This window comes from Ylistrum balloti, unplaced genomic scaffold, assembly GCF_031769215.1.
Source record: "Ylistrum balloti isolate Yb309-2 unplaced genomic scaffold, AGI_CSIRO_Ybal_v1 Utg369618, whole genome shotgun sequence".
Taxonomy (NCBI): domain Eukaryota; kingdom Metazoa; phylum Mollusca; class Bivalvia; order Pectinida; family Pectinidae; genus Ylistrum; species Ylistrum balloti.
The window spans coordinates 485,178-509,667 of record NW_026781890.1 but is presented as its reverse complement, the minus strand read 5'-3'; the positions used below and the strand labels follow the sequence as shown (position 1 = coordinate 509,667).

The window sequence follows — 24,490 nt, the reverse complement described above, 5'->3', positions numbered from 1 at the left end:
TAACCTTGGCCAGTCCTTTGACTACTTATATAACTTGTGGGGTAACCTTGGCCAGTCCTTTGACTACTTACATAACTTGTGACGTAACCTTGGCCAGTCCTTTGACTACTTATGTAACTTGTGACGTAACCTTGGCCAGTCCTTTGACTACTTATATAACTTGTGGGGTAACCTTGGCCAGTCCTTTGACTACTTACATAACTTGTGAGGTAACCTTGGCCAGTCCTTTGACTACTTATATAACTTGTGACGTAACCTTGGCCAGTCCTTTGACTACTTATATAACTTGTGGGGTAACCTTGGCCAGTCCTTTGACTACTTACATAACTTGTGAGGTAACCTTGGCCAGTCCTTTGACTACTTATATAACTTGTGAGGTAACCTTGGTCAATCCTGTGACTACTTACGTAACTTGTGAGGTAACCTTGGTCAGTCCTGTGACTACTTACGTAACTTGTGAGGTAACCTTGGTCAGTCCTTTGACTACTTATTTAAATTGTGAGGTAACCTTGTCCAGTCCTTTGACTACTTACATAACTTGTGAGGTGACCTTGGCCAGTCCTTTGACTACTTATTTAAATTGTGAGGTAACCTTGGCCAGTCCTTTGACTACTTATGTAACTTGTGACGTAACCTTGGCCAGTCCTTTGACTACTTATATAACTTGTGAGGTAACCTTGGTCAGTCCTGTGACTACTTATATAACTTGTGAGGTATCCTTGGTCAGTCCTTTGACTACTTATATAACTTGTGAGGTAACCTTGGTCAGTCCTGTGACTACTTATATAACTTGTGAGGTAACCTTGGCCAGTCCTTTGACTACTTATATAACTTGTGAGGTAACCTTGGTCAGTCCTTTGACTACTTATGTAACTTGTGAGGTAACCTTGGCCAGTCCTGTGACTATTTACATAACTTGTGAGGTAACCTTGGCCAGTCCTTTGACTACTTATATAACTTGTGAGGTAACCTTGGCCAGTCTTTTGACTATTTACATAACTTGTGAGGTAACCTTGGCCAGTCCTTTGACTACTTATATAACTTGTGAGGTAACCTTGGTCAGTCCTGTGACTATTTACATAACTTGTGAGGTAACCTTGATCAGTCCTGTGACTACTTATATAACTTGTGAGGTAACCTTGGCCAGTCCTTTGACTACTTATATAACTTGTGAGGTAACCTTGGTCAGTCCTGTGACTATTTACGTAACTTGTGAGGTAACCTTGGCCAGTCCTTTGACTACTTATGTAACTTGTGAGGTAACCTTGGTCAGTCCTTTGACTACTTACATAACTTGTGAGGTAACCTTGGCCAGTCCTGTGACTATTTACATAACTTGTGAGGTAACCTTGGCCAGTCCTTTGACTACTTATGTAACTTGTGAGGTAACCTTGGCCAGTCCTTTGACTACTTACATAACTTGTGGGGTAACCTTGGCCAGTCCTTTGACTATTTACATAACTTGTGAGGTAACCTTGGTCAGTCCTTTGACTACTTACATAACTTGTGAGGTAACCTTGGCCAGTCCTTTGACTACTTATATAACTTGTGAGGTAACCTTGGTCAGTCCTTTGACTACTTATGTAACTTGTGAGGTAACCTTGGCCAGTCCTTTGACTACTTATATAACTTGTGAGGTAACCTTGGTCAGTCCTTTGACTATTTACATAACTTGTGAGGTAACCTTGGTCAGTCCTTTGACTACTTACATAACTTGTGAGGTAACCTTGGCCAGTCCTTTGACTATTTACATAACTTGTGAGGTAACCTTGGCCAGTCCTTTGACTACTTATATAACTTGTGAGGTAACCTTGGTCAGTCCTGTGACTATTTACATAACTTGTGAGGTAACCTTGGTCAGTCCTTTGACTACTTATATAACTTGTGAGGTAACCTTGGTCAGTCCTGTGACTACTTATATAACTTGTGAGGTAACCTTGGCCAGTCCTTTGACTACTTATATAACTTGTGAGGTAACCTTGGCCAGTCTTTGACTACTTACATAACTTGTGAGGTAACCTTGGTCAGTCCTGTGACTATTTACATAACTTGTGAGGTAACCTTGGCCAGTCCTGTGACTACTTATATAACTTGTGAGGTAACCTTGGTCAGTCCTTTGACTACTTATATAACTTGTGAGGTAACCGTGGTCAGTCCTTTGACTACTTATATAACTTGTGAGGTAACCTTGGTCAGTCCTGTGACTACTTATGTAACTTGTGAGGTAACCTTGGCCAGTCCTTTGACTACTTATATAAATTATGGGGAACCATTTGCCGACCCTTTGACTATTTTTATGAGTTCCTGGGTAGCCTTGGTCGGCAATTTGACTACTTATTTGAGTTGTGGGATGATCAAAATCATCTTATTTATACAATGATATACTTTTTTAATGATGTACACTATTGATATGTGCAGATCACGCGCTGTCAGTTTGTTAATAGGCCAACCTTTCATACAGATATAACGTCGCTTCTCTTAGATATTGTATGTACAGGTAAGTCACTTACTGAAAAAGTAACTGATGGGAAGTGTTCATACTAACTACTAATATATCATTGTATCTATGATGGTATTAGGGGGGGGGCTACAATTCTTACTGACAAAAACAATGCTGATAAGCATGACATTATAAATGAATTAATCCTGATGTCGCTACAGACTATTCCTACGTGTACTTTTACAGATGATTTTCAGATTTAATTATCCGTCCTGAAAGTGTGATAAAATGCACAATCTAAAGTTGTATCCTTTAACTAAAATACGTCATATTTTATTTCCATTTCTTGCCATCATTAGACGGTCCTCCTTCCGTTTCTCGGATATTTGGTGTTTTCGCCGAGGTGCTCGAGAAGTGGACCGATAGGCTTGACCAGGAACAGGTCTGCTGTCACCATGTTGCTGTCGTAGCCTGGTAAGGTAGATGTTTTCGCAACCTCTTTGCTCATCCTGCTGCATGACTAAGGGCAATGATGCCTACTTGTCTGTCGTCACTTGGTGCCTAGCACTGAGTCTGGTGACCACACCACGTGTCTTCCGTCTCCTATATGTTCCGGTATGCTTCTTGCTAATGTCACAGGGGCCTGCAGCAATGCTTCTCGGGCAGAAGGTCTTGTGTAGTATATATATATATGTAGCAGCAAATAGTTAAAACGTAACGCCTATCAAAACACACAGAAAGAAAGATCGGAAATTTAACCGAAGAGTAATCTAGTCAAAATAATAACTGAAAAAACAGAGTGCGAAATCCTCATCATGTTTCTGTAGTGCAGAAAACACGTGGCTTAAAGGGAAGGGAAAGAACAACGTAAACTTCCAGGTCAAAATGGATTCTTTCTAAGTTCGAAGGAAACTTTTGGAAAAGCAATGTGTATTTTAGCTATCGTTGTTCTTTTCTACATTTATTCCTTTCTTTCGTCCTTTGTTTATTCGAAAAAAAAAAAAAACACCATTAACTATCTTCCCATTACCTATGTCATACTTGTGTCCAGTATTGAGATACCAGAAAATATATGACTGTATAATATTTGTGCGTTATAAAACTACAGCTCGAGTGCAATATATAGATGCTCTTTTCAGTGAAAATACAGACACAAACAATTTAATACACTATATATTATTATATATAATTACTTAGAAAAGCGAATCACTAATGTACATGTTAAGAATGTGTAGTAGGGTGCTATTTTGTAAATTGGCTTTGTAAGGTATTTTTTTAATATAAGTGAGCAAGTTGCGGTCCCGTGTTGTCTGACGTAATTGTAGGTCTTATTTTAAAATGTATTGTAAACCGGCTCTGTGATATGTCAAAGGGCAAATCTATTTTTATCGGACTGCCCAGTGGTCATCACGCAAGGCGCGCGGTAAATTCACACTCCCGTGGACTTTGAATGATGACGGTTGGGTTTTATTGAGAGAGGCCCTTTGTCGTCCTTTGTTGTTTGGAAATTATAATCCGCTGTTTCGTTCTGTGGCCAGCTAAACCGTCATCCGCGGGTTGTGTCGCTTAAGCCCTCTTCCCTTTCTGATTTCTGATATAAAAAGTGGATTTTTATGTATATTGATATACACATAATAAATATTTTGTGATATTATACGTCCTTATAGTAAGAAAAAGAGGGGGAAATATATACATCAGAAATTCAATATATCACTAATTCCTGATATCGTAAATGAATTTTAATGCATTTTATGATGTTTTAAACCATATCAACCTTACATAAGTAATTTGGCTTTTTATACCAGACAAAATGCACAGCGGCGCCTCAACATACAACAGATTACTTGTAGTTGTTGTTGGTCACAGTACGAGTTACTGCCCGTATATTGAAGCGTTTGTGTGATATAGAAGCGCACCTGTCAAGATAAATTATCGATGTATTTATCAAAACAACGTTCAATATTTACTTTAGTTTGTCTTTTTTGATCAAATACTTCTTATGATTTTTATTTTGATATTCTATTGTTTTCTCAACGTGTCATTAATAAGTTCATTGGGTCGAGTTTACTGATTTCCTATTGTTGTTATGGAGATACGGCTTCGTCACGTGACCAGCAACCTCGAGACTCTATTGATAAAACTACTGCTATTGTAGTGCTTGTAGTTTATGGACATTATAGACGTTCAGGATGCATAGAAGTTATCAATCCATCCTTCCTACCCACAATAAATTTCTTCAAAAGAGGTGGGATGATACGTACTACAATGAACACCGAAGAAAGGTGAGTTTATGGACCAGTTTAAGTGATCTCTTGAGAGTTTACAATCGGGCTAGTGAGAGTCCTGTTGGGTGTAGATTTAATCTGTCGGGCTAATCTTAAGGTGATCGATATCTAACTACTGTAAAAAAAACTGATTTATGTACAGAGTGGATTATTAAGCTACCCGCACACTTTATTCACATAGATCATTTTGTGTCGAAAACTTATAGTAATTAAAGAATTGTTACTTTAAGGATTTGTCAAGTATCATGCACAATAATTGGCATGTAAACAGATCTGGAGATTTAAGTGCTTGTGGTTGATATAATTCTTGTGTTTGTATTTCTGTTGCTAGAGCATTATAAATTTACCAGTAAATGCTGTTTGTTATATCAAACTGTACTAAAGGACACAAATATGTGTGATTTTATAAGAATATTACATATATTCATATGATATCGAAATTTAATTTATGAAGTTTAATACCAGTAAAGTTTTTCGTGTTCACACGAATTCTACAATCGATCATTATAATTGATATTGACTTTAACTGTCATTATAAACACTGGAACATATACACTTACATTAACACTTCAATTCCAATCTGTTTAAGTAGGAAACTAATTACAATTCCAGTGGTGATTTTATCATATGCATGTATAGATATGGGGTACTTCAAATAACAAAAACTCTGGAAAGCTAATGTGTGATGCCTGATCTTTAACTGATTTTCTTTTTTTTTTTTATTGGTTAGTTATTTTTCCAATATTAGATGCTAATTAAAAATTGACCTGTGAGATGTTATCAGTATAGCATGACAAGTGTGTTATCATTCATGTCAGATAGAATAATATATCATTCTGAAATAATTATCAGCCCTCGCCATGGCAACATTTCTTTCATCTTTTATGATAACTATGGTGTATATTTTCATGAGCAGGTGCAGAACAACCAACAGCTTTTGTTTGTTTTCTAATTATTGCATGAATTCACTCTGTCAATCGATATAACTAAATCATTTGACATGACATAATTTTGAATATGATACACATGTATATCCTACACGTATGTTGAAAACAGACTGAAATAAATAATTTAGTATTTCACAAGAGCATTTATCGGAAATACATGATATAACATCACAGGTGTGTAGCAAACAAAACATCACTTCAGATATTGATTTATTACCACTTTTGTACTGTGTGCAACATGAAAACCAATGTATTACAGAAATACAAAAAAATCAAATATGTGTCCAATCATTTAATTAACACATATAATCCACAATTCTCAAAGAAGAAAGAAAATGCCTGCAGCATCCCACTGGATGTCTTTAGAGCCAACATATTGTGGGACACCTCATACAGATCATTGGTGGTTTCTCTTATGCCTTCTGTTAGAAGAGCCCAAGAATAGGGTCTGCTGTATTCCATTACATGTTTGTCCCCTCCCCACACACCCTCACCCCTTCCCCCAAGAAGAATTGAAGGTTTCTCTCCATGCCTAGGAGACCATGAAGAGACCCCTATCACAACAAACACTCTGAATATTTTTCTTTCGTTCCTGTCTTGATATTTCTTTCTATGCCTTTTCTACTCATGGTGTCCATCTTGACACCAGACTTCATATAACCCAGGCGGTTGGTGTCCCTCTTGACACCAGACTTCATATAACCCAGGCGGTTGGTGTCCCTCTTGACACCAGACTTCATATAACCCAGGCGGTTGGTGTCCATCTTGACACCAGACTTCATATAACCCAGGCGGTTGGTGTCCATCTTGACACCAGACTTCATATAACCCAGGCGGTTGGTGTCCATCTTGACACCAGACTTCATATAACCCAGGCGGTTGGTGTCCATCTTGACACCAGACTTCATATAACCCAGGCGGTTGGTGTCCATCTTGACACCAGACTTCATATAACCCAGGCGGTTGGTGTCCCTCTTGACACCAGACTTCATATAACCCAGGCGGTTGGTGTCCCTCTTGACACCAGACTTCATATAACCCAGGCGGTTGGTGTCCCTCTTGACACCAGACTTCATATAACCCAGGCGGTTGGTGTCCCTCTTGACACCAGACTTCATATAACCCAGGCGGTTGGTGTCCCTCTTGACACCAGACTTCATATAACCCAGGCGGTTGGTGTCCCTCTTGACACCAGACTTCATATAACCCAGGCGGTTGGTGTCCATCTTGACACCAGACTTCCTATGACTCTGACTGTTGTTAGGATGTCAAATCCTGAAGAAACATATGCCTGGTATTAGTTGTACTGTGGTTTACAGTCATTTTCAACTGAAATAAAGACTATATCAAGGAACTCTTAGAAAAACAATGGGTTTAAGATATATAGATGTTAATACATGTGAGCAATTGTGTATATGTCTCTATGTGCAATTTGAACCCAAATAAACAAGGATTACATTCTCCTTTTTTGTGATTTTCAGGTCAGAACAGCACATTCCATGGTGGACACAAGAGCTCCACCCACATACATGCATCTCCACTTGAAATTGAAGAAATTACAGGTATTTATTGTTGTTCCATTGTTTCTTACGACATCTAATGTAATTGTTCTCTGACAATCAATTGATATACAAATATTTTCATTGATAGAACCATTTTTAGTCTTATAACAGGAAAATATCAAATTGAAGTTACCAAAGATGAGAAAGAAAAAGCTTAGAAATTAGTCAAACAGGGAAACAGTATAATTAATTAGTCTATGAACTCAGACACCACAGTAGGAAATCACAGCATGACAACTCTGTTCACATGTCTAGCATTATACATCAAATGGGGCTTTTTCAAGGGAAAACATGCAGAAGATAGTCAGATAGTTGCAAACATGGGAGAGATACTCATACCGAAGACTTTAAATGTGTACCTCTCATTAAAAAGATTTCCTTTTTTTTTAATTTCTTAAATGTATCATGAGGAATTGAGAAAACAGATATGTGTAGGTTTGTACAATATTCAAGAAAATTCCTGGTTACAAAATAAAATTTTATCAAATCTTACATGTTTGAGGACTGCATAAATCTAAGAATATGACAGAGAAGCTGACAAATAAGTTTGCAGTTTAAGAAAGAAGAAAATTAACCACAAACGGATGGTTGAGTTATGTTGTTTCCAAAACAGCATATTTTACCTCCAACCTTTTACCAGGAAACATTTCTCATCTCTAAATAGTTTTCTTCTTAAGTGCTATGTTTCCGTTTGAAATCAAAATAAGTCATTATAAGGTTTATGGTATGTGGTAAATGTTTTTAATCAGTTCTTGTTTTAACTTGCAATATACATATCTATTCTAGTTTCTTTTACAACGCACAAGGGAATTGACATACTCTCTATCTTTTATGAGTTTATTATGGAATTATCAATATAAATTGCTCATTAAAGGCACAGAATCTATGTGGGATTTGGAACATACCACTTAAAAAGGAAATGACAATTAACGGCTAGTAAATTGTATGTTGTGTACCAGATTGGTTATTGATTAGAAAAAAACTTTTAATTGAAATAACCAACTCTTCCATCGACCTGACTCTGTGGAAGTAATGCTGCCAAACATCAATTTTTCATTAATGGAAAATTCATGTCATTTGTTCAGGTGTTTTTGCCACATTTTACGATTGCTTTCATCATGAAAGTGATACATTTCATCACCTTGCCAAACAAAAAGGAAAAAAAAATATTTTGACTTAAAAAAATCAGATATAGTCACATACTGAAAATGAGTACTTCAGTATTGTAATTCTGCACTGAGAATCATAAAATCAGCATTCTTTGTAACTGTTTTAGAATTTCTTACTAATGCTGACTTCAACAACAGTAAATTATTTATCCCACCAAACAGTGTTGTCAGGGACAGATTTAGTGAAAGAAACATTCACACAAACCTCATTTTGTTTCAACTTGAGAAAGAGTAATTACCCATACAATGAAGGTCATTATTATTGCCCAACCTGTAAAATTTAAGACTTGTGGAGGGTGAAGTTTAGTCAATAGACCAATTGTATGCATATTTCTTACCATGGAACCACACAACAACTCCACCTTTCACCAACACACCCAGACAAGTACCCTACATTTATAAAATAATACAGTATTGAAAAGTCTGTGTATATATCTTAAAAGCATGGTCAACTTCAAATATTTATGAAATTGTTGAAAATCTAAAACAAAATTTCTCCAACTGTTTGTTTCTGAATGTTTGCACATTGTATTTAAATTGACTATCATGTAATATCTGTTTATTTATTTACAAAAAGATATTTGTTTTGAAAAAGTGTTTTATATCCTGATCAAATCATGCATGGAATACATATACTGGTAAATTTATTGAAAAAATCCTGTGCATTAGAAAAGAAATTACAGAAATTTCCTAATATTACTTAACTATATGTTTGGTAAGAAATAAACTGACATTCAAGCAGTGCTGAAATAATTATCTAAATAAAGAGAGGTAATTGACTGACTCTATTTGAATTAATTTGAATTTCTTGACAGATATTTTTTAGGAGTTAAATGTCTATATTTATCAGCAAAGCTTACTAGGCTTCACAAGACATATTCTGTAGGTTTAAATGCCTGATCCCCCACAAAGGGTCTGTAAGTGTCGTTTACACAATTCACTTACAATAAGTCACAGTTAGAGTTTACAATAAACCTAAGTGATATGAAATTTAAATCCTCGTGACTAGAAATATTACTGGCTTATCACTGGATCCCTGTATATTTATATGAGTCGTAATGTGATATAATTTGAAAATAAGCTTTGATGATTCCTCTGTTTGTATCCCTGTTGTCAATTTAGTGCAACCAGGTAGAAATAAATTAAAATGTAACCCACTGGAGCTGGAATTTACTACCTTGCTATAGCTACAAAATGTGAATTGTATGCTTTATGTCTAAACAAAATCATGTAATTTAAAAAAAAAAAAAAATTATCAATCTTGTTCCACATTCATTAAATAGATTATTACATATAAATGATGCCGAAGCAATTTAACTTTACATTCCACAACCCTGTAATATTGATTTAACCAAAGTAAATTGCTTTTCAATGGTAAATAGGTCCACCTGCTTATATAACAATAGAAGATACCAGAAACCGCTTTAAAAATCCATTTACCTTAAGCTAGCTTAAGTTTAAACATATACATAGCTTTATATTGTAAATTCCTCTATTTGTACAGACAATCTATCATGTTAAACTGAATTATTGTTCATATTACACTATGGTTTCAAAACATAAACCTCATTAAACATTCTCAGAATTTTCCCAAACTTATCAAAGGTCAAAAGTCTTTAAAAAGAAACTTGAGATTTTTAATTATACATATGGTACGTCATACTTGAAGTTAAAAAAAGTTCAAAGTCCTAGAGGTTAAAGGTAACATTGAAACAAACATGTCCAGTCATAGTTTGTACAAAGGAGTAGCTTATTTTCAGTTTAGTATTCATCTATAAAAAATAATACATTCAGACCTGTCATCTGCACAGTGTCAATACTGATGATGATAGAGACTTGGAAACAGTGATTGTTTGAATCCTGTAGAATTAAAAATTAATGTTGCTACAACTATAACTGGTGTTATATAGACACATAATCAAGTTCTACCCTAAAACTGTGTTTACTGGTGGTATATAGACATGTAATCAAGTTCTACCCTAAAACTGTGTTTACTGGTGGTATATAGACATGTAAACAAGTTCTATCCTAAAGCTGTGTTTACTGGTGGTATATAGACATGTAACCAATTTCTATCCTCAAACTGTGTTTACTGGTGGTATATAGACATGTAATCAAGTTCTACCCTAAAACTGTGTTTACTGGTGGTATATAGACATGTAATCAAGTTCTATCCTAAAGCTGTGTTTACTGGTGGTATATAGACATGTAACCAATTTCTATCCTCAAACTGTGTTTACTGGTGGTATATAGACATGTAATCAAGTTCTACCCTAAAACTGTGTTTACTGGTGGTATATAGACATGTAATCAAGTTCTACCCTAAAACTGTGTTTACTGGTGGTACATGTACATAGGGGCAGTAAATATATCTACACATGCAAAGTTCACCATATTAAACCACATGAATTCCCACAACAAATATATAATCAACATGATAATTCCAATGTTACTAGAGTTTTTAATTCTGTCAGTGAAGATAAGTTCAGTAAAATGATATTTGATCTGCATCGTCATTGGTTAAAGTTCCACAATTTTATTTGTAGTTAGAGGAGGAGAGACTAGCAACCATCGAAAGGGATAACAGGATCTTACTAGAAAAGATGTCCTATATAATGAGGACGAAAGGACGGGTAGAAAATAGGAATAATTACGAATATAAAAGGTGAGTATAGTATAGTAGAGTATAGCAATGACTGTTTCAATGATTACAGGATTTTACTACCATCATACATCTGTATAGAGCTATAAATCCATAGTCTTTAAATACCACGATAAAGGGAGCTAACTCATCATGTAAACTGTAATTTTGATGATTTTGTGACTTTTCAGTTTAAATCGTGAGAAACGTCAGCGTGAACTTTTACGTGTGACAAAAGAGAACCAGAGTATTCTCACACGAATCACGAGTCGAGAACCAGAATACAGCGTGCAGCGATGGAACACGCAGTGGGAAGATAACCAGAAGTTTATGGATAACATCGCTCAGTTCCCCAAGGATTGGTGGACAGCACAGCAACAGGTGTGTACTTTAATGTTGAAGCTGTCACACAAAAACAACATACCGAGGCAAAATCTTGATCAGAATTTTTCCCCATCTTTTCTCTGTGCCCTACAGATGTCCTTCTTTCTCTGACCATTGTATGTCTAAGTTTATTAAAAATATACTAAAGGAAAAAATCTTATTTTAAAAAATCCTGCAAAAAAAAACTAAAAATAAAATTCAGCAGTCACATCAGCTAATAAATGTAAAGAATTCTTATTTTGTTTTTCTTTGTAGGAAAATGGGAGAAAAAGAACAGGCAAGTCGAAAGAAAAATCAACAGTATCAAAGAGGGCAGCCTCATCTCAGTCGAAATCTGAGGTGAGGAAGTCACCAGAACCTAAAGTTCAAAAGAAGGAGGAGGTCAAAGAGGAGGAAGAGGGAACAAAGAAAGAGGTTCAACAAGAGGAGGAATAGGCCAAATCATCTCATACTTATGATAGTCACTTTAAGGTGAGACCAAGCAGGGATGAGCATCCAATGGAGACCCTACTTGTGTAATATACGAGTAGTAGAGAGAAAGCATTATTTATTAATTAAACAATATTTTTGTTTAATTAATAAGTTTTTAAAGATTGAAACTTTTTCCAGATTAGGACCAACCTGGATATTCATTGAAAAGACAGCATGTCCTGTTTTGGCGGTCTCAGTCCATTTAACTGCCATCTGTATTCCTCAGTGATCGTTATATTCCTGGTTCTCATTGAAACATAATCAGGACTGTTATGTTACATACTGCTAGATCAGTATGTGTGTGAGGTTGTTCCGAATGTGTGCATATAGAGTGCAACGTATGCATGATGATTGTTCACTTTTAGCACATTTAGTTTGCTGATTCACCTCTATCAGAAATTCGGAAACCGAAATTTAGGAATGTATTTATGTTCTGATATTTGTTTTCCTCTGCCTAATAACCAGTGTTGATATAGAATTCTGACACTGAATTAGTTTTAAAACTTCTAAAATATCAGGCCATTCCTCAAATTTCCAACAATTTTTTTAACTAAATTTTGTTTCTACGATATACTTCATGTGTATTTTATTTTTAACTTCTACCTATCTACTTCAGATGTATTTAAAAATCATAAATACTAACACTTATGAATCATGGATGCACATTGAAAATGCAAGTGATAGTATTTACAAAATAGTATTGTTCTCCAAATACCTCAAGTGATGTCAACACTACTGTGTATATTATACAAGATTGACCATGCTGAATTCCATGGTATGTGTATTTTGATTTTGATCATTTAAATACAACTTGAAACGTTCAAGGCCTGAGTGAAAAAAAAAAGTTAAATCTTATAAAACTTCTGAAATATTGATAAAAATATACTAAACATGAATAACAATGATAGGACATATTGATCTGATCAAATAATTACGGTACAAAAATTGAATTTTAACAACAACACATGTTTTTCACATCTAATTAGTCGCCATGGTAATTACTGAATCACACTTGCGATTATCAGACTTGATATATAATTAGAAAAGTCAATATCTTTAATTTGGTTGTTACGTTGTTAGAGAATTAGACGTTTGTTTTTGTTTGAATGTATTTCACGTGAAAGTATTAATTTTAGTTTGTGAATTTTAAAATGAAATTTTGAGTATTTTTGATATTTTGACAATTTTGAAAATGTTTCATATGTATACTGTTGTCCCCATTGTGATAAATGAATATTGTTCAGCAATAACAATGTTAACATGTGGTCAGTCTGCATGTGTACCGGTCAAGTTAAATAGTGATATAACAGAGTATTGGCACAGATCAAGTCTTCAAATCATGGTGATGAAGATGTTTACTTCCTTTTTATAATGGAAAGGTTTGATGAACAGGTGACATTTATATATAGTGTTAAACATCAAGTAATTTGCAAATCTGAATTACAGTCAATAAACATGTACACAATGATGAATTTGTCTATACTCATAAGAAAGTTTAGAATATTGACTTGATCTAAAAATATAATTTTCTTTAACAGCTATGTAAGTAATATATAACTTTAACATTTGAAATCATACAGAATGGACGTGTACTGTCTGTAAATTTCCTATATATATTAACATTCTATGAAATCTTAAAATCAACTTTCAGAAATTGATTTTTTATTTCTATAACAACATAATAATTAAAGCTAACAAATTATAATAGTTTATACATGTAAGTTGAAAGATGTGAGCTATCAGAAACTTGTGATTTACAATATATACAATTATTTATGCTCACAGGAAGAGGGTATCTTTCTGCATAATACTGCAGGCAACCATAAAAGGGAGACAAGCAGTCTAATACTGTGATATTCTGAACTATAAATCTTGAGTTTATTGTAAAGTTTTTTTTTACTTTTTTATTGCTGTTATACTTTTCTATGATAATAAGAAGAAAACATAAAAATGTTTGATACAGTTCAGTGCTCAGCACATTGATCTTTACTGAGCCACAGGCTGATTATTAAAGAAATTAATCTAGTTCACCACAACCAAACACCATTGGGGTGTTATGAATTTCCCAATATCTTTACTAAATAAACTTAATTTTTATTTAACAAATATTTCATAATAAACTTCTAACTAATTTAGTGAATAAGCTAGATGTGTGTATTTTGTTTGCATTTGGTTTATAACAAAAAAGGACTTCTGTATTTATACAGAAGCAATTAATTTGCTTCAAACATTAATGTATATATCAATATATAGAGTCTGAGTATCAATGGTTATGATGCTCATCATATATGTCCATTTCAATATTTATCACATAATTGGCCTGTTATACACTCATGTTGCATATATGTCACTATTGTAATATACCCTGCAGCGTTTTTCATTGGCTGCAAAATCAATTGTGATATCCTAATGTGGACAGTGATATTAGGATCTTGAGTTGAAAGCAGCTGTCTCCGTTTGATTTTGTCCTTTGTACTTTGAAACCTGTCAAAATATAACTTCACTTAGTTATATGTGATAAAAAGTATTTCAAATTCCTGTTCATTCCATATGTGATTTTATGAGACTTGTCTTAAAGTTTAAAAAAAACAATTCATATTGTTGTGGACATTGGCATGCAAAAATTAAACTTTAAGACATGTTTTATAAATCTTGTATGAAATGAAAATTCTTTCAGGATCCTCTATGTGTAATATATACTACATAGTGGCAGATACAGTCTTGATAAGCCTGTTGTTAATCAGATTTTCATGTGTAGAAGTTGACAAAATTTTGAAGAATCAAAAGATTGGAGAACCTTCCTAAATACTGAAAAATATCAATCACCACAGCAGAGCAAGTTTATTTTGATTTATAAACGAAAAAGAAACAGTAATGGATATACAGGAATATTCAGATTTTGAATGGTGCAGTAAATTAAAAACTCAGACTTAGAATAAGTTTTTTTCTATTATGATCTCAGATTGTGAAAGATGACAAATTCCTTCACGTCAAGTTTGAAAATTTATGTTTCAAGAAAGAAAAGTTTTAATTGTCAGAATATCAAATTGTGATTTGAAAAAAATACAAAAGTGACATTTACATGTTAGATTCTATGAATTATTGAAATAAGGAATCTACGATTTTTAAAAAATTAGTATTATGTTTCCTTGTAACCTGCTCAAGCACTTGTCAGTATTGTATTAGTTTTTCATTCAATCTCTAGAAGTTCTGTGATATCCATGTCTTTCCTGATGTGACAATGTATGTACAAAGTCCCAACTGTAGGTAACCTGTGCTTATACATTTGTTTAAATATACTATATTAATGATATATAGAGCTATGTATCTGAAAACAAACTGATACAAAACGTGTTTGTTGTATGGTATTATATATAGAGCATAATTAAACTATGCTTATTTACTTAGTGTACAAATTTTTAAAGCAATAAAATTTCAAAACTGAAAAAAATTATAATTTTGTACTTTCTATTATTGTCTTCAATCTTAGAACTGTGTCATGATTGTACAATGAAACAGAGCTTGTTTGTAGCCTTACAGGCACTTACTGTTAGCTGCCATCACCCAGTCCTAAGCTGCAATATTCATCATTTTTCTACCTTAAACAAGAGATCCAAGATGGATCTTCACATCCACTATTGTCTAATTTTAATTGCTGGGTGTTTTCCCTTTCCTTCTCTACTTTCCTATGTTTTTGTTTTGAAATTCGAAAATTTAGAAAATAGCATTAATCATCTTTTAACTGCAAAAATCTTAAGATGGCCACCAGTCAGACATTTTGTTTTTGTGATTAATCCCATAATCAAAAGTGCATGACCTATGACCAAGGAGAACCTACATACAAAATTTAGAAAAGACGATACAGTATTTCACAAGAAACAGCGCCAGCAAAAACTGACCCAAGAGGAACCCATCTATGAAATTCTAAAGAAACAGCGATAATGAAAATTGTTTATAGATGGATGAAGGTCACAGACATGGCGAGATTTTGATAATAAACAATATGATGATGGTGTGTTAAAGATGAAGCAAATTATTTGCCAAAATATCCTATAATTTTCCTTATTTTGAAGAGATTAACAGTTGCCCCTATACATTGACCATGCCTTACAACATGTTTTTATTAATTAGTTAATAAACATTGACTCTAAACACTTAGTTAGGTGGGAAAATTCATCTCTTAACAGGAAAACAGACAGACTACAGGTCATGGGTGACACCTGAAAATAGTGACAGACTTCAGGTCATGGGTGACACCTGAAATTAGTGACAGACTACAGGTCATGGGTGACACCTGAAAATAGTGACAAACTCTAGGTCATTGAGGACACCTGAAAATAGTGACACACTATAGGTCATTGAGGACACCTAAAAATAGTGACAGACTATAGGTCATTGAGGACACCTGAAAATAGTGACAGACTATAGGTCGTTGAGGACACCTGAAAATATTAACAGACTAGAGGTCATTGAGGACACCTGAACATATTGACAGACTATGGGTCATTAAGGACATCCGGAAATAGTGACAGACTACAGGTCATTGAGGACACCCGAAAATAGTGACAGACTATTGGTCATTAAGGACATCTAATAATAGTAACAATTCTTCATGTATTCTTTATCTTTGACCTGAAAATGATTTTTTTTTTCAAATAAAAACATCAGAGTGACGAGATGAAAACTACAAGGGTCATCCATATTTTGCTATTAAGAAAAGTGCAAATATATTCCTGTATTTTTATGTTTTCTGCTGAAATCCACAAAGGGACATAACACATTAAGTTTAGTTCAGTTGACCACTTATTGCACTGTTTCTCACCAAAAGAGATTCTGGACTGGAATGCTGTACAAGTGTCTGGTTTGATACTTACTTGGAAAACACTACTCCCTTTTCTCACTGGTAGAAAGATCATCACAATCTCAACTAGTAAATAACCTAATATATAAATACCATACATTTTTATAGGACAATTCAAAGAGTAAAATTTAACACAAAATAAAAAAAATTATTCTGTTTCTCAAATTTTAATGCCACTCATATCCAAATCAGTACATCATGTCAATACATTTGAAATTTCAACAAATATCAAAATAAAAATCAAAGCTTAACAAACATTCAGCTCTCGCTTAGAGTCATGGAGACTGTAATAGGTAAACTTAGGTATTCAAATAATGATACCAATGCCTAGAACTTATCAGCCAAATACAAGTCAACCTTCCTCTAAATTAATTGGCATCATTGAAAAATAGGTCAAAACCTGGCCTTACAACCTGCAGCAGTATATATACTAGGGTATACAAGTACTTTCAGCTGGTGAAGAGATGCACCATTAAAGTTTGATTAAAAAATATATCAAAACAGCTCATGAATCAGAACTGAACACCAAGCGTGAACGGTGATATGAACTTTGGTAGTCCATTGATGAAATATTTCTCCTTACTTAAAATTTGTTATATAATGGAGAAGGGTTTGTATTCAGGTACAATTGGAATCTGCAACATTTGTTTGTTAGGTTAATTGCCATGTGTATATTTAGGACCATTTTGAGGTAGAGTATTTGTGTAATAGCTGGTGGCTACCTCACTGAGCAACATAGGAAAGGCCCTTACCATCCAAAGCAACTGGAGAAAAGTTTCTTGCCTCATGACACAACCATAATAGCAAAGGCTGGTCCGTTTTACAGCTGAAAAAATCAAATTGACATGGATGGAAGTGTTATACTGCATATAATGGATCTGCATCTAAGGGTTGTAATAGACACAATGATCTGCCATGGCCCCTATTCTGTAATGACTAAAGGAGGAAAGTTCATCCATTATTGATCTTATTTTTTCCCTCTCTTTTTTCTTCAAATAAAAATATCTTTTAAGTCATGAATACACTTTTTAAAAATCGAAATAAATATTGACAAATTTCTTTATAAAGAAACAGTGACCATCACCTTAGCTTGGAACTCTGAAACACAAAGTCATTTGAAGTATTTAATGGTGTAATTTGATCAAATCCCTTCATAAATAAAGACATCAAAGTATTTCTAAAAAGTTGTAATGGTTATCCTGAGATTGAATTAAGAACCTTGAGACATAAACTGCTTTAGGTCTTCTCATTAAAACCCTTTCAGATCTGAAGTAACTACAAGTCATGGCATTGAATGATTTTCTATAAATAGTAACAGAGGCTTTATGCTTGGCCTTAGAACTACATGTGTGTCATAGTTGACTTTTGCAGAAATTTGATTAAATTCACTTGAGAACTGACATCAATAGATGCGTCATTGAATATTTTCTATAAAAAGTAAACTGACGACCTTGACTTTGGAACTCTGAAACACAACCTCATTCGATTTGATCTTTGGACAAGGTTTTATCAGTATTGTTTACAAATAATGTTGTAAGATTGATAACAGGTTTACATCAGGGATGAAATAACAAAGGAAAGGCATTAGGTAACGCTATCGTATGTGTGTATATGCACACTTTTAGGAAATTATTGTTTTTCAAAACTGTAAAACACAGCATACACAACAATAAGTCATACTCATGGAAGTTTATACTTAAACTTGGGTCCATACAATTTAATAGAAGTAGAATTTATTAGGTTTAAAAATCCTCATGATCTTATAAAAATCATTGAGTTCCCTAGATCAAAGAATACCTACCACATCAGGACTGGAACAAATAAGGTTGATAACCTTTTACCAATACTGATGGAATTTAATTTACTGACCAACTCAACTTACATTGTTTATGTCATTCAGATTGCAAGGTCACACCTTTTTCGTGCAATGTGTTGGCCTAAACAATTTTCTATCCCAAATCGAAACCCTTTAAAACCTTCTTTATTAAAAGCGTTTGAAGATGGAAGTGAAAAAAACCTGAAACTCTATATACTAGTAAGGATAAACAATTTCATGCCAATTTTTATCAAAGCTTCATTGTTCATAAGCATCATCACCAACAATTACTATCCAAACAGATACAGGTAAATGAAAATGACTTTATATCAATTTGCCTTGTCTAGGGATAATCAGGTCAAAAAAATTTCTTCATTTTCCTTTCTCCGTCTCAAAAAAATTGTAAGACATTTTACAAGGTAAAACACCCATTATCCTCAAGTTAGACAAATTTTGGTGGCAGGGAGTCTGGCCGCCAAGTGTTACATGTAACTATGTAATAATAAAAATTTTGGCACACACTGAGCCTCACCTACAAGGGCTACATGAGACCATGTAATCATAAAAATTTTGACACACACTGAGCCTCACCTACAAGGGCTACATGAGACTATGTTAACAAAATATGTGTAACCCACCGTAACCAAGGTCACATTAATCACCCACCTACATTATGTATCTTTCATTTTTTTCTATGATCAATTATTTTCATGGAATTTAAGCTGTAATTGGTATATCTTTAATAGGGATAGACTAGATAAGATATTGTAAAATCATTTCTTGGAGGATCTATATTCCTTGATTCTGATCATAAGTCCATGAACTGTTGAAATATGTATATATATATTTATGTTGAGATTTTCTATCTTCAGAATCAAGTGTCCACAAACAGGTGACTTTTTCCAAAAATCATGAAAATTAAGCTCCACAAATTTATTAAATCTCACACAACATTAGTCAACATTATTGTATACAAATGATTTTTTTTCTAGCTTCCACACATAAACAAAGGCACCAAGTCTTCTTACTCATTACAGTGAGAATACCATGGTACATGTATCTTGACATTAACATTTTTATTTCACTGCCCTAAAAATATGCTGATAAAATCTTACTGTTCATTGCATAGAAAAACTGTGATAAAATCTTACAGATATGTCATGTTCACTGCAGTGACAATATTGATATATTGGAGGTCTGATCAGCCACCACTAGTTTTCTTACACCATTTTTCTCGAAAGGTTTCATCCAGTTAACTTTGTTTGAATGCTGGATCTCTAACACTTTACAAGCACTGGATACATTTTCATTCCTCTGTTCCTGGGGATGAGTGTGACCATTGGTCAAAGGGCTGGCACCATTACTTTCACTGACATTTGGTGTTGCTTCAAGGTCGTTCCATTTTTCAAGGTCCCACAGTACAACACAACAATCATTACCTCCGGACACAAGACACGAGTCAGAGATGAAGTGAACCTGTGAAGTACCTTGAGAATGTGCATGCAGACTGCAAAACTCACGAATGTTTTTTCTCCTCATGTCAAACAGAGAGACTAGTCCATTTTCTAATGCACATGCGAGGTAATGTCCATTACTTGAGGATGCTAAGTTGTGTATAAAGGGTGGATTAACCATGTAGGCCTCCACATCAGAGTTTGTGGTCTGCATTTCTTGCATATTGAACTGATTCAAACACTTTGGCCTTGAAAAATCCCAATGAATAAGTTTACAGTCTAGACCCCCTGTTATAACCTCCCATGGTTTTTTTGGTCGAAAACACACAGACGAACATATGTTAGTGTGTTTGTGTCTTAGAGTTTTATACACTCGCTTTTCTTGAATATCAAGAATTTTTATTTCACCGGAGTCATCACATGCAGCAAGAAATTTTTCTTTCTCATCCAACACTATCTGGTTCACTTCATCTTGATTCACATTGAATGTTTCCACAGGTTCTGAAAAGTTCTTCAGGTCAAACACACAAATTTGGTCATCAAAAGACGAGTAAAGAATATTTTCTTTTTCCTTAGAAAAACTGACTGATCCACAATCAGTATCTGGGTTTACATACTTATGAACAAGTTCTCCACTTGTGGACCAGAGACAAACCTGGCCTCCCTCTCCTCCAGATACAATGTTGCTACCATCCTTTTTCACATCCACACACAGCACAGTACTGGTATGGCCTCCAGATAAGACTTCAGTCATCCTGAAAATCAAAAACAGATTTATTTTTTTTCAATATGATTATCAGGTAAGTATAGTGATGTAATCACAAACTAAATCCTGATGAGAGGAAAAGACTAGTCAAATGCTAATGGCCTACTACCTTCTACATGACTATGGATTTAACAATGCCAGGGCTAATCATGGAACATGGTTTAACTCATTTCTTCATGTCCTACAAGGTTACAGATACTGGTACATATGGGCCTAAATCAGCTGAAGGAGCCAACTAAAATATTTTTAGTATAAATATGTGATTAAGGATTTGTACTAGAGCTCAATTCTTTCTGTAATACAGGTACTTCTTTCGAAATGGTTCCCAGCAGTAGTCAGATGTGGTAGGTGTAACTACAGAATGCAACTTCACTGGGTTTGGCATATACCTGATCTCAACATCTAGAGGACAACATCTTGTCATAATCTAGGTTCTAAGTAGCTTGTCTTTGGTAATCATTTTAATTGCAACAACAGGCTAAAGTCAGCGGGATATTGATAGGATATTGGACATGCGTAGAATGGGCCAATACATTCCTGTCTCTTAGTTGCCTCAATGACAAGTCCCAGAAGGATGAAACAGCTGTATGGCTTATTCTATTCATTATTCAGCTATACTATATCTAATTCTATATTTGTATTGAAAACAGATATATAACTTAGAATATAGAATCAATCTTTATTTCATAAATATATATATTATCATGCTTCACATTCTAAAAAAAAAAATAAGAAAATAAAATCTTTCTTGATATTTTTAACATAATTTATAATTAGATACACTTTGTATCTAAACAAGAACTTCATTTGAATTTTTTGGTTATGATGTCTGACCAAAGTTTGTCATCTTGTCATTATTATTGAATTTCTACATATATACAACACTATAATACACATTACTATAAATGTATCTTTTACTCTTATACTTCTCTTCCCTCAACATTGAACTATGAATATTTCGACCACCAACATATGATACTGAACTTTGGACTTTCTCACAAACTCGAGAACAATCTAGATCTTATATATGTATATCTTTTACCATACATTTATATCTAGATATGTGTTCTGATATAAAATAAAGGTAACTCTCGTGACTATTAAGAAAACGCTATCGATACATAACTTGTTAAATATGACCTACCTGATGAATAGAAATATGAACAATAGAATACAACAGCCGAAAGCTTAAATCAAGTGTTGACAGCAGACAAACAAGTAATCAGTGAAACAGGCTTCACAGTAAGGTAGTTTTGCTTTCTATTTCTATAGATAACCGAGACCTAAATATGACAGCTGATGTCATGTACGATATGCACCAAATACAAAACCAGTATGAGCCTCACCAGTACAAGATACTCTATCATAGGGCTCTTTCTGGTATCATATCAGCCCAATTTCGATGTATACATATTTTAATCTTTTTGCCATCATTATCATTACATATAAATGTCAAAACGAACTCAGCAGGTTGCAATGAAATGCTGATAATTATCATACATTGATGAAATGTGTTGATACAGCTTTGGTTAACGTTTTACATTGAAAAAGAATTAATTTAGTATAAATACTGTAAAATCAGTTATTTTTACAAAACTCACTTTTTAAAAAATCAAAACTTATTTCATTGGGAATCGTATTTTGTGGAAAAATATATCTCATTGAATCTATTTATACTAATTTGATCAGTTTATAGACATTTGAATTTGTGGATTAAACAAACCCTCACAAACAAGAAAAATAAATCCTCCAGGAAAATTGATGTTATTTCATTATACAGTTTGTAGTATGAATAAGAGTCCATTAGGGCCTGTATCACTCACCTTGTTTAGTTCACTAAAATTTCTTCACCTAAACTGAATGAAAATCATTTAACTGAAGCATACTTGTTTCCATTATTAGGCCCCACTCCTCTGCTTAATGGGGATCAGATGCACCAATCACACAAAATTAAGTTCCCTTCATCTGGGAATGTTTCAGATCCAAAATGATAACATTACTTTTTGAAATTACTGCGTCAACAAATTTTGAGAGAGGGATAAAAGTGGTGTCCTCAAGTTATGGTCTTGTATGAATGTATTTACCTGAGTGAGAGCTTCCAGTGATTGTGTTAGTCAAGTGAATGTGTTGTGTATTGTAATTTAATTATGTTGGGTTATTCAGGTACAGTTGTCAGTGTAAAAGCATGTTGACTCATTGCACATGCTCTCTTTTCTCTTTCAAGACCTGTACAGAAGAAACAAGGTATTTTCCCTACTTAATCTTTATGCTTGGTGTCTGATGTCGGAGAGATTACTAACACTTGACATGTTCTGGGAGTAGGGTGAATGCTGGGAGCTTTTGGATGTGGGTGCATGGCGTTTGACACTGGGAAAGCTGAAAATTGCCGAATATGCCAGTACTGGCAGTTAGGTGATCTCGTCAGCATTGAGAAACATGTATATGAGGTGTTCTCGTAATTTCCCACAATACCAGGATCCCTGTGCATTTTCCACCAATCTATGTGTGTTTTAATTTGTGTACACAATAGACTACACTGTCATCACTGAATTTCTGTTGTTTCATCATTATCTATCCAGTGGATTGCTACAGCCAGAACCCTTTGGACTAATGATTGAGGTTTGTACCTTTGACTGCAGAGCACTACTGTACATCATCAAATCAAGGCCTCGGTAGCTAGGTTCACTAATGCACTGATAGTATGACTATGCTGTAGTGAGTGTATCGAATCCTTAGCATCAGACCACTTTCTCCTAGAACATGGATTATAAATGTGAAAATGGCAAGGATAGAATGATGTCAGCAGGTTCGTTATTAGCCCAACGACTGATGGCAACAATGGTTTTCCCAAAAGCATTGTTTGTCCCCATAGCCACAACATGATAAAAGTTCTACATACTACCCTTAGAATTATTATCATGAAGTCAGGAGGTGAGTTTTTAACAAAGCCTTACTGAGTGTAGCAGTTGATAGATCTGATGGGAGTTTGTTCCAGTCTAGGATAATTTTGGAAAGAAAAAATAAATATTTTCATCAGTCTGTTAACACTTAGTAGTGTTAAAAAGATAAGCAAGGATGAGGGAGTGCGAGATAGAATTCTTTGAAAATCGTTAAAAAAAACAAGGCAAAAAGGTTGTGGTAATTCTTATATCTGAACCAGATAGTTAGACGTCCATACATATATCTCGATGCACTAAAGACAGACATGCTCTTTTTTTCTGCTGTAACTCTGACCAATACTTCTACTAGCAGCAATATACCACCCGGATGAAGAGAACTTTTCTTTAGCTCAATTGGGTTAGCCAAAGGTCCTTGGTTTGAATCCTTAACATGAGAGTTGAAGTTAAATATCTGTTAGCTTTATTTAATTTTCTTGGTGATGTGTGATTAATCGTTTTATGCATTTACTTAATATCATCGACTAAGTTAATACCGTTATCCATCGCATGTTCTAACATCTCCTGAATATCCGAAAGTAGGACATAAATAATGTCTGTATCGCTTTTTCTTTTTATCCTCACACGGTTATGAACAATTACTATCATTCATATATGGATTGTGACAAACCATACACTTCTCATTGCTCAGCTTCTGGAAACTTTACCTGAAATGTCTTCTCTTTTCGTCCCTTAACTTGAGATTATTATGCGGAAATAAAGGTAACGGATGTTATGCTTGTTTGGTAAGGTCGCGT

The 24,490-nt window shown here is 34.3% G+C and overlaps 2 protein-coding genes across 3 annotated transcripts; one reads left to right on the top strand and one right to left on the bottom strand.

Annotated features, from left to right (window-relative positions):
• The first annotated feature begins 4,629 nt into the window (after positions 1 to 4,629).
• On the top strand, positions 4,630 to 12,346 carry LOC132549378 (sperm axonemal maintenance protein CFAP97D1-like). The gene is made up of 5 exons (XM_060213309.1): positions 4,630 to 4,722; positions 7,154 to 7,234; positions 10,950 to 11,068; positions 11,236 to 11,425; positions 11,684 to 12,346. Exons 1-5 carry the CDS (start codon positions 4,630 to 4,632, stop codon positions 11,861 to 11,863), a joined length of 663 nt encoding a protein of 220 aa, XP_060069292.1. The 3' UTR covers positions 11,864 to 12,346.
• A 4,562-nt stretch (positions 12,347 to 16,908) lies between these two features.
• LOC132548815 (WD repeat-containing protein 53-like) lies at positions 16,909 to 24,423 on the bottom strand. 2 transcript variants are annotated; one of them, XM_060212711.1, is made up of 2 exons: positions 24,401 to 24,423; positions 16,909 to 20,785 (listed from the first exon to the last, which is right to left on the bottom strand). In XM_060212711.1, the coding sequence occupies exon 2, from the start codon at positions 20,782 to 20,784 to the stop codon at positions 19,741 to 19,743; it is 1,044 nt and encodes a 347-aa protein (XP_060068694.1). In that variant the 5' UTR covers position 20,785; positions 24,401 to 24,423; the 3' UTR covers positions 16,909 to 19,740. The 2 variants fall into 2 exon arrangements, with proteins under 2 accessions (XP_060068694.1, XP_060068702.1); XM_060212719.1 differs by lacking the exon at positions 24,401 to 24,423 and adding an exon at positions 23,424 to 23,489.
• Positions 24,424 to 24,490: the final 67 nt, after the last annotated feature.

Coding starts and splice junctions, on each gene's coding strand:
- LOC132549378 (XM_060213309.1), top strand. CDS start 4,630: ATGCATAGAAGTTATCAATCCATCCTTCCTACCCACAATAAATTTCTT. Junction 7,235..10,949: donor TGAAATTGAAGAAATTACAG/GTATTTATTGTT, acceptor TTTTATTTGTAG/TTAGAGGAGGAGAGACTAGC. Junction 11,426..11,683: donor GGTGGACAGCACAGCAACAG/GTGTGTACTTTA, acceptor TTTTCTTTGTAG/GAAAATGGGAGAAAAAGAAC.
- LOC132548815 (XM_060212711.1), bottom strand. CDS start 20,784: ATGACTGAAGTCTTATCTGGAGGCCATACCAGTACTGTGCTGTGTGTG.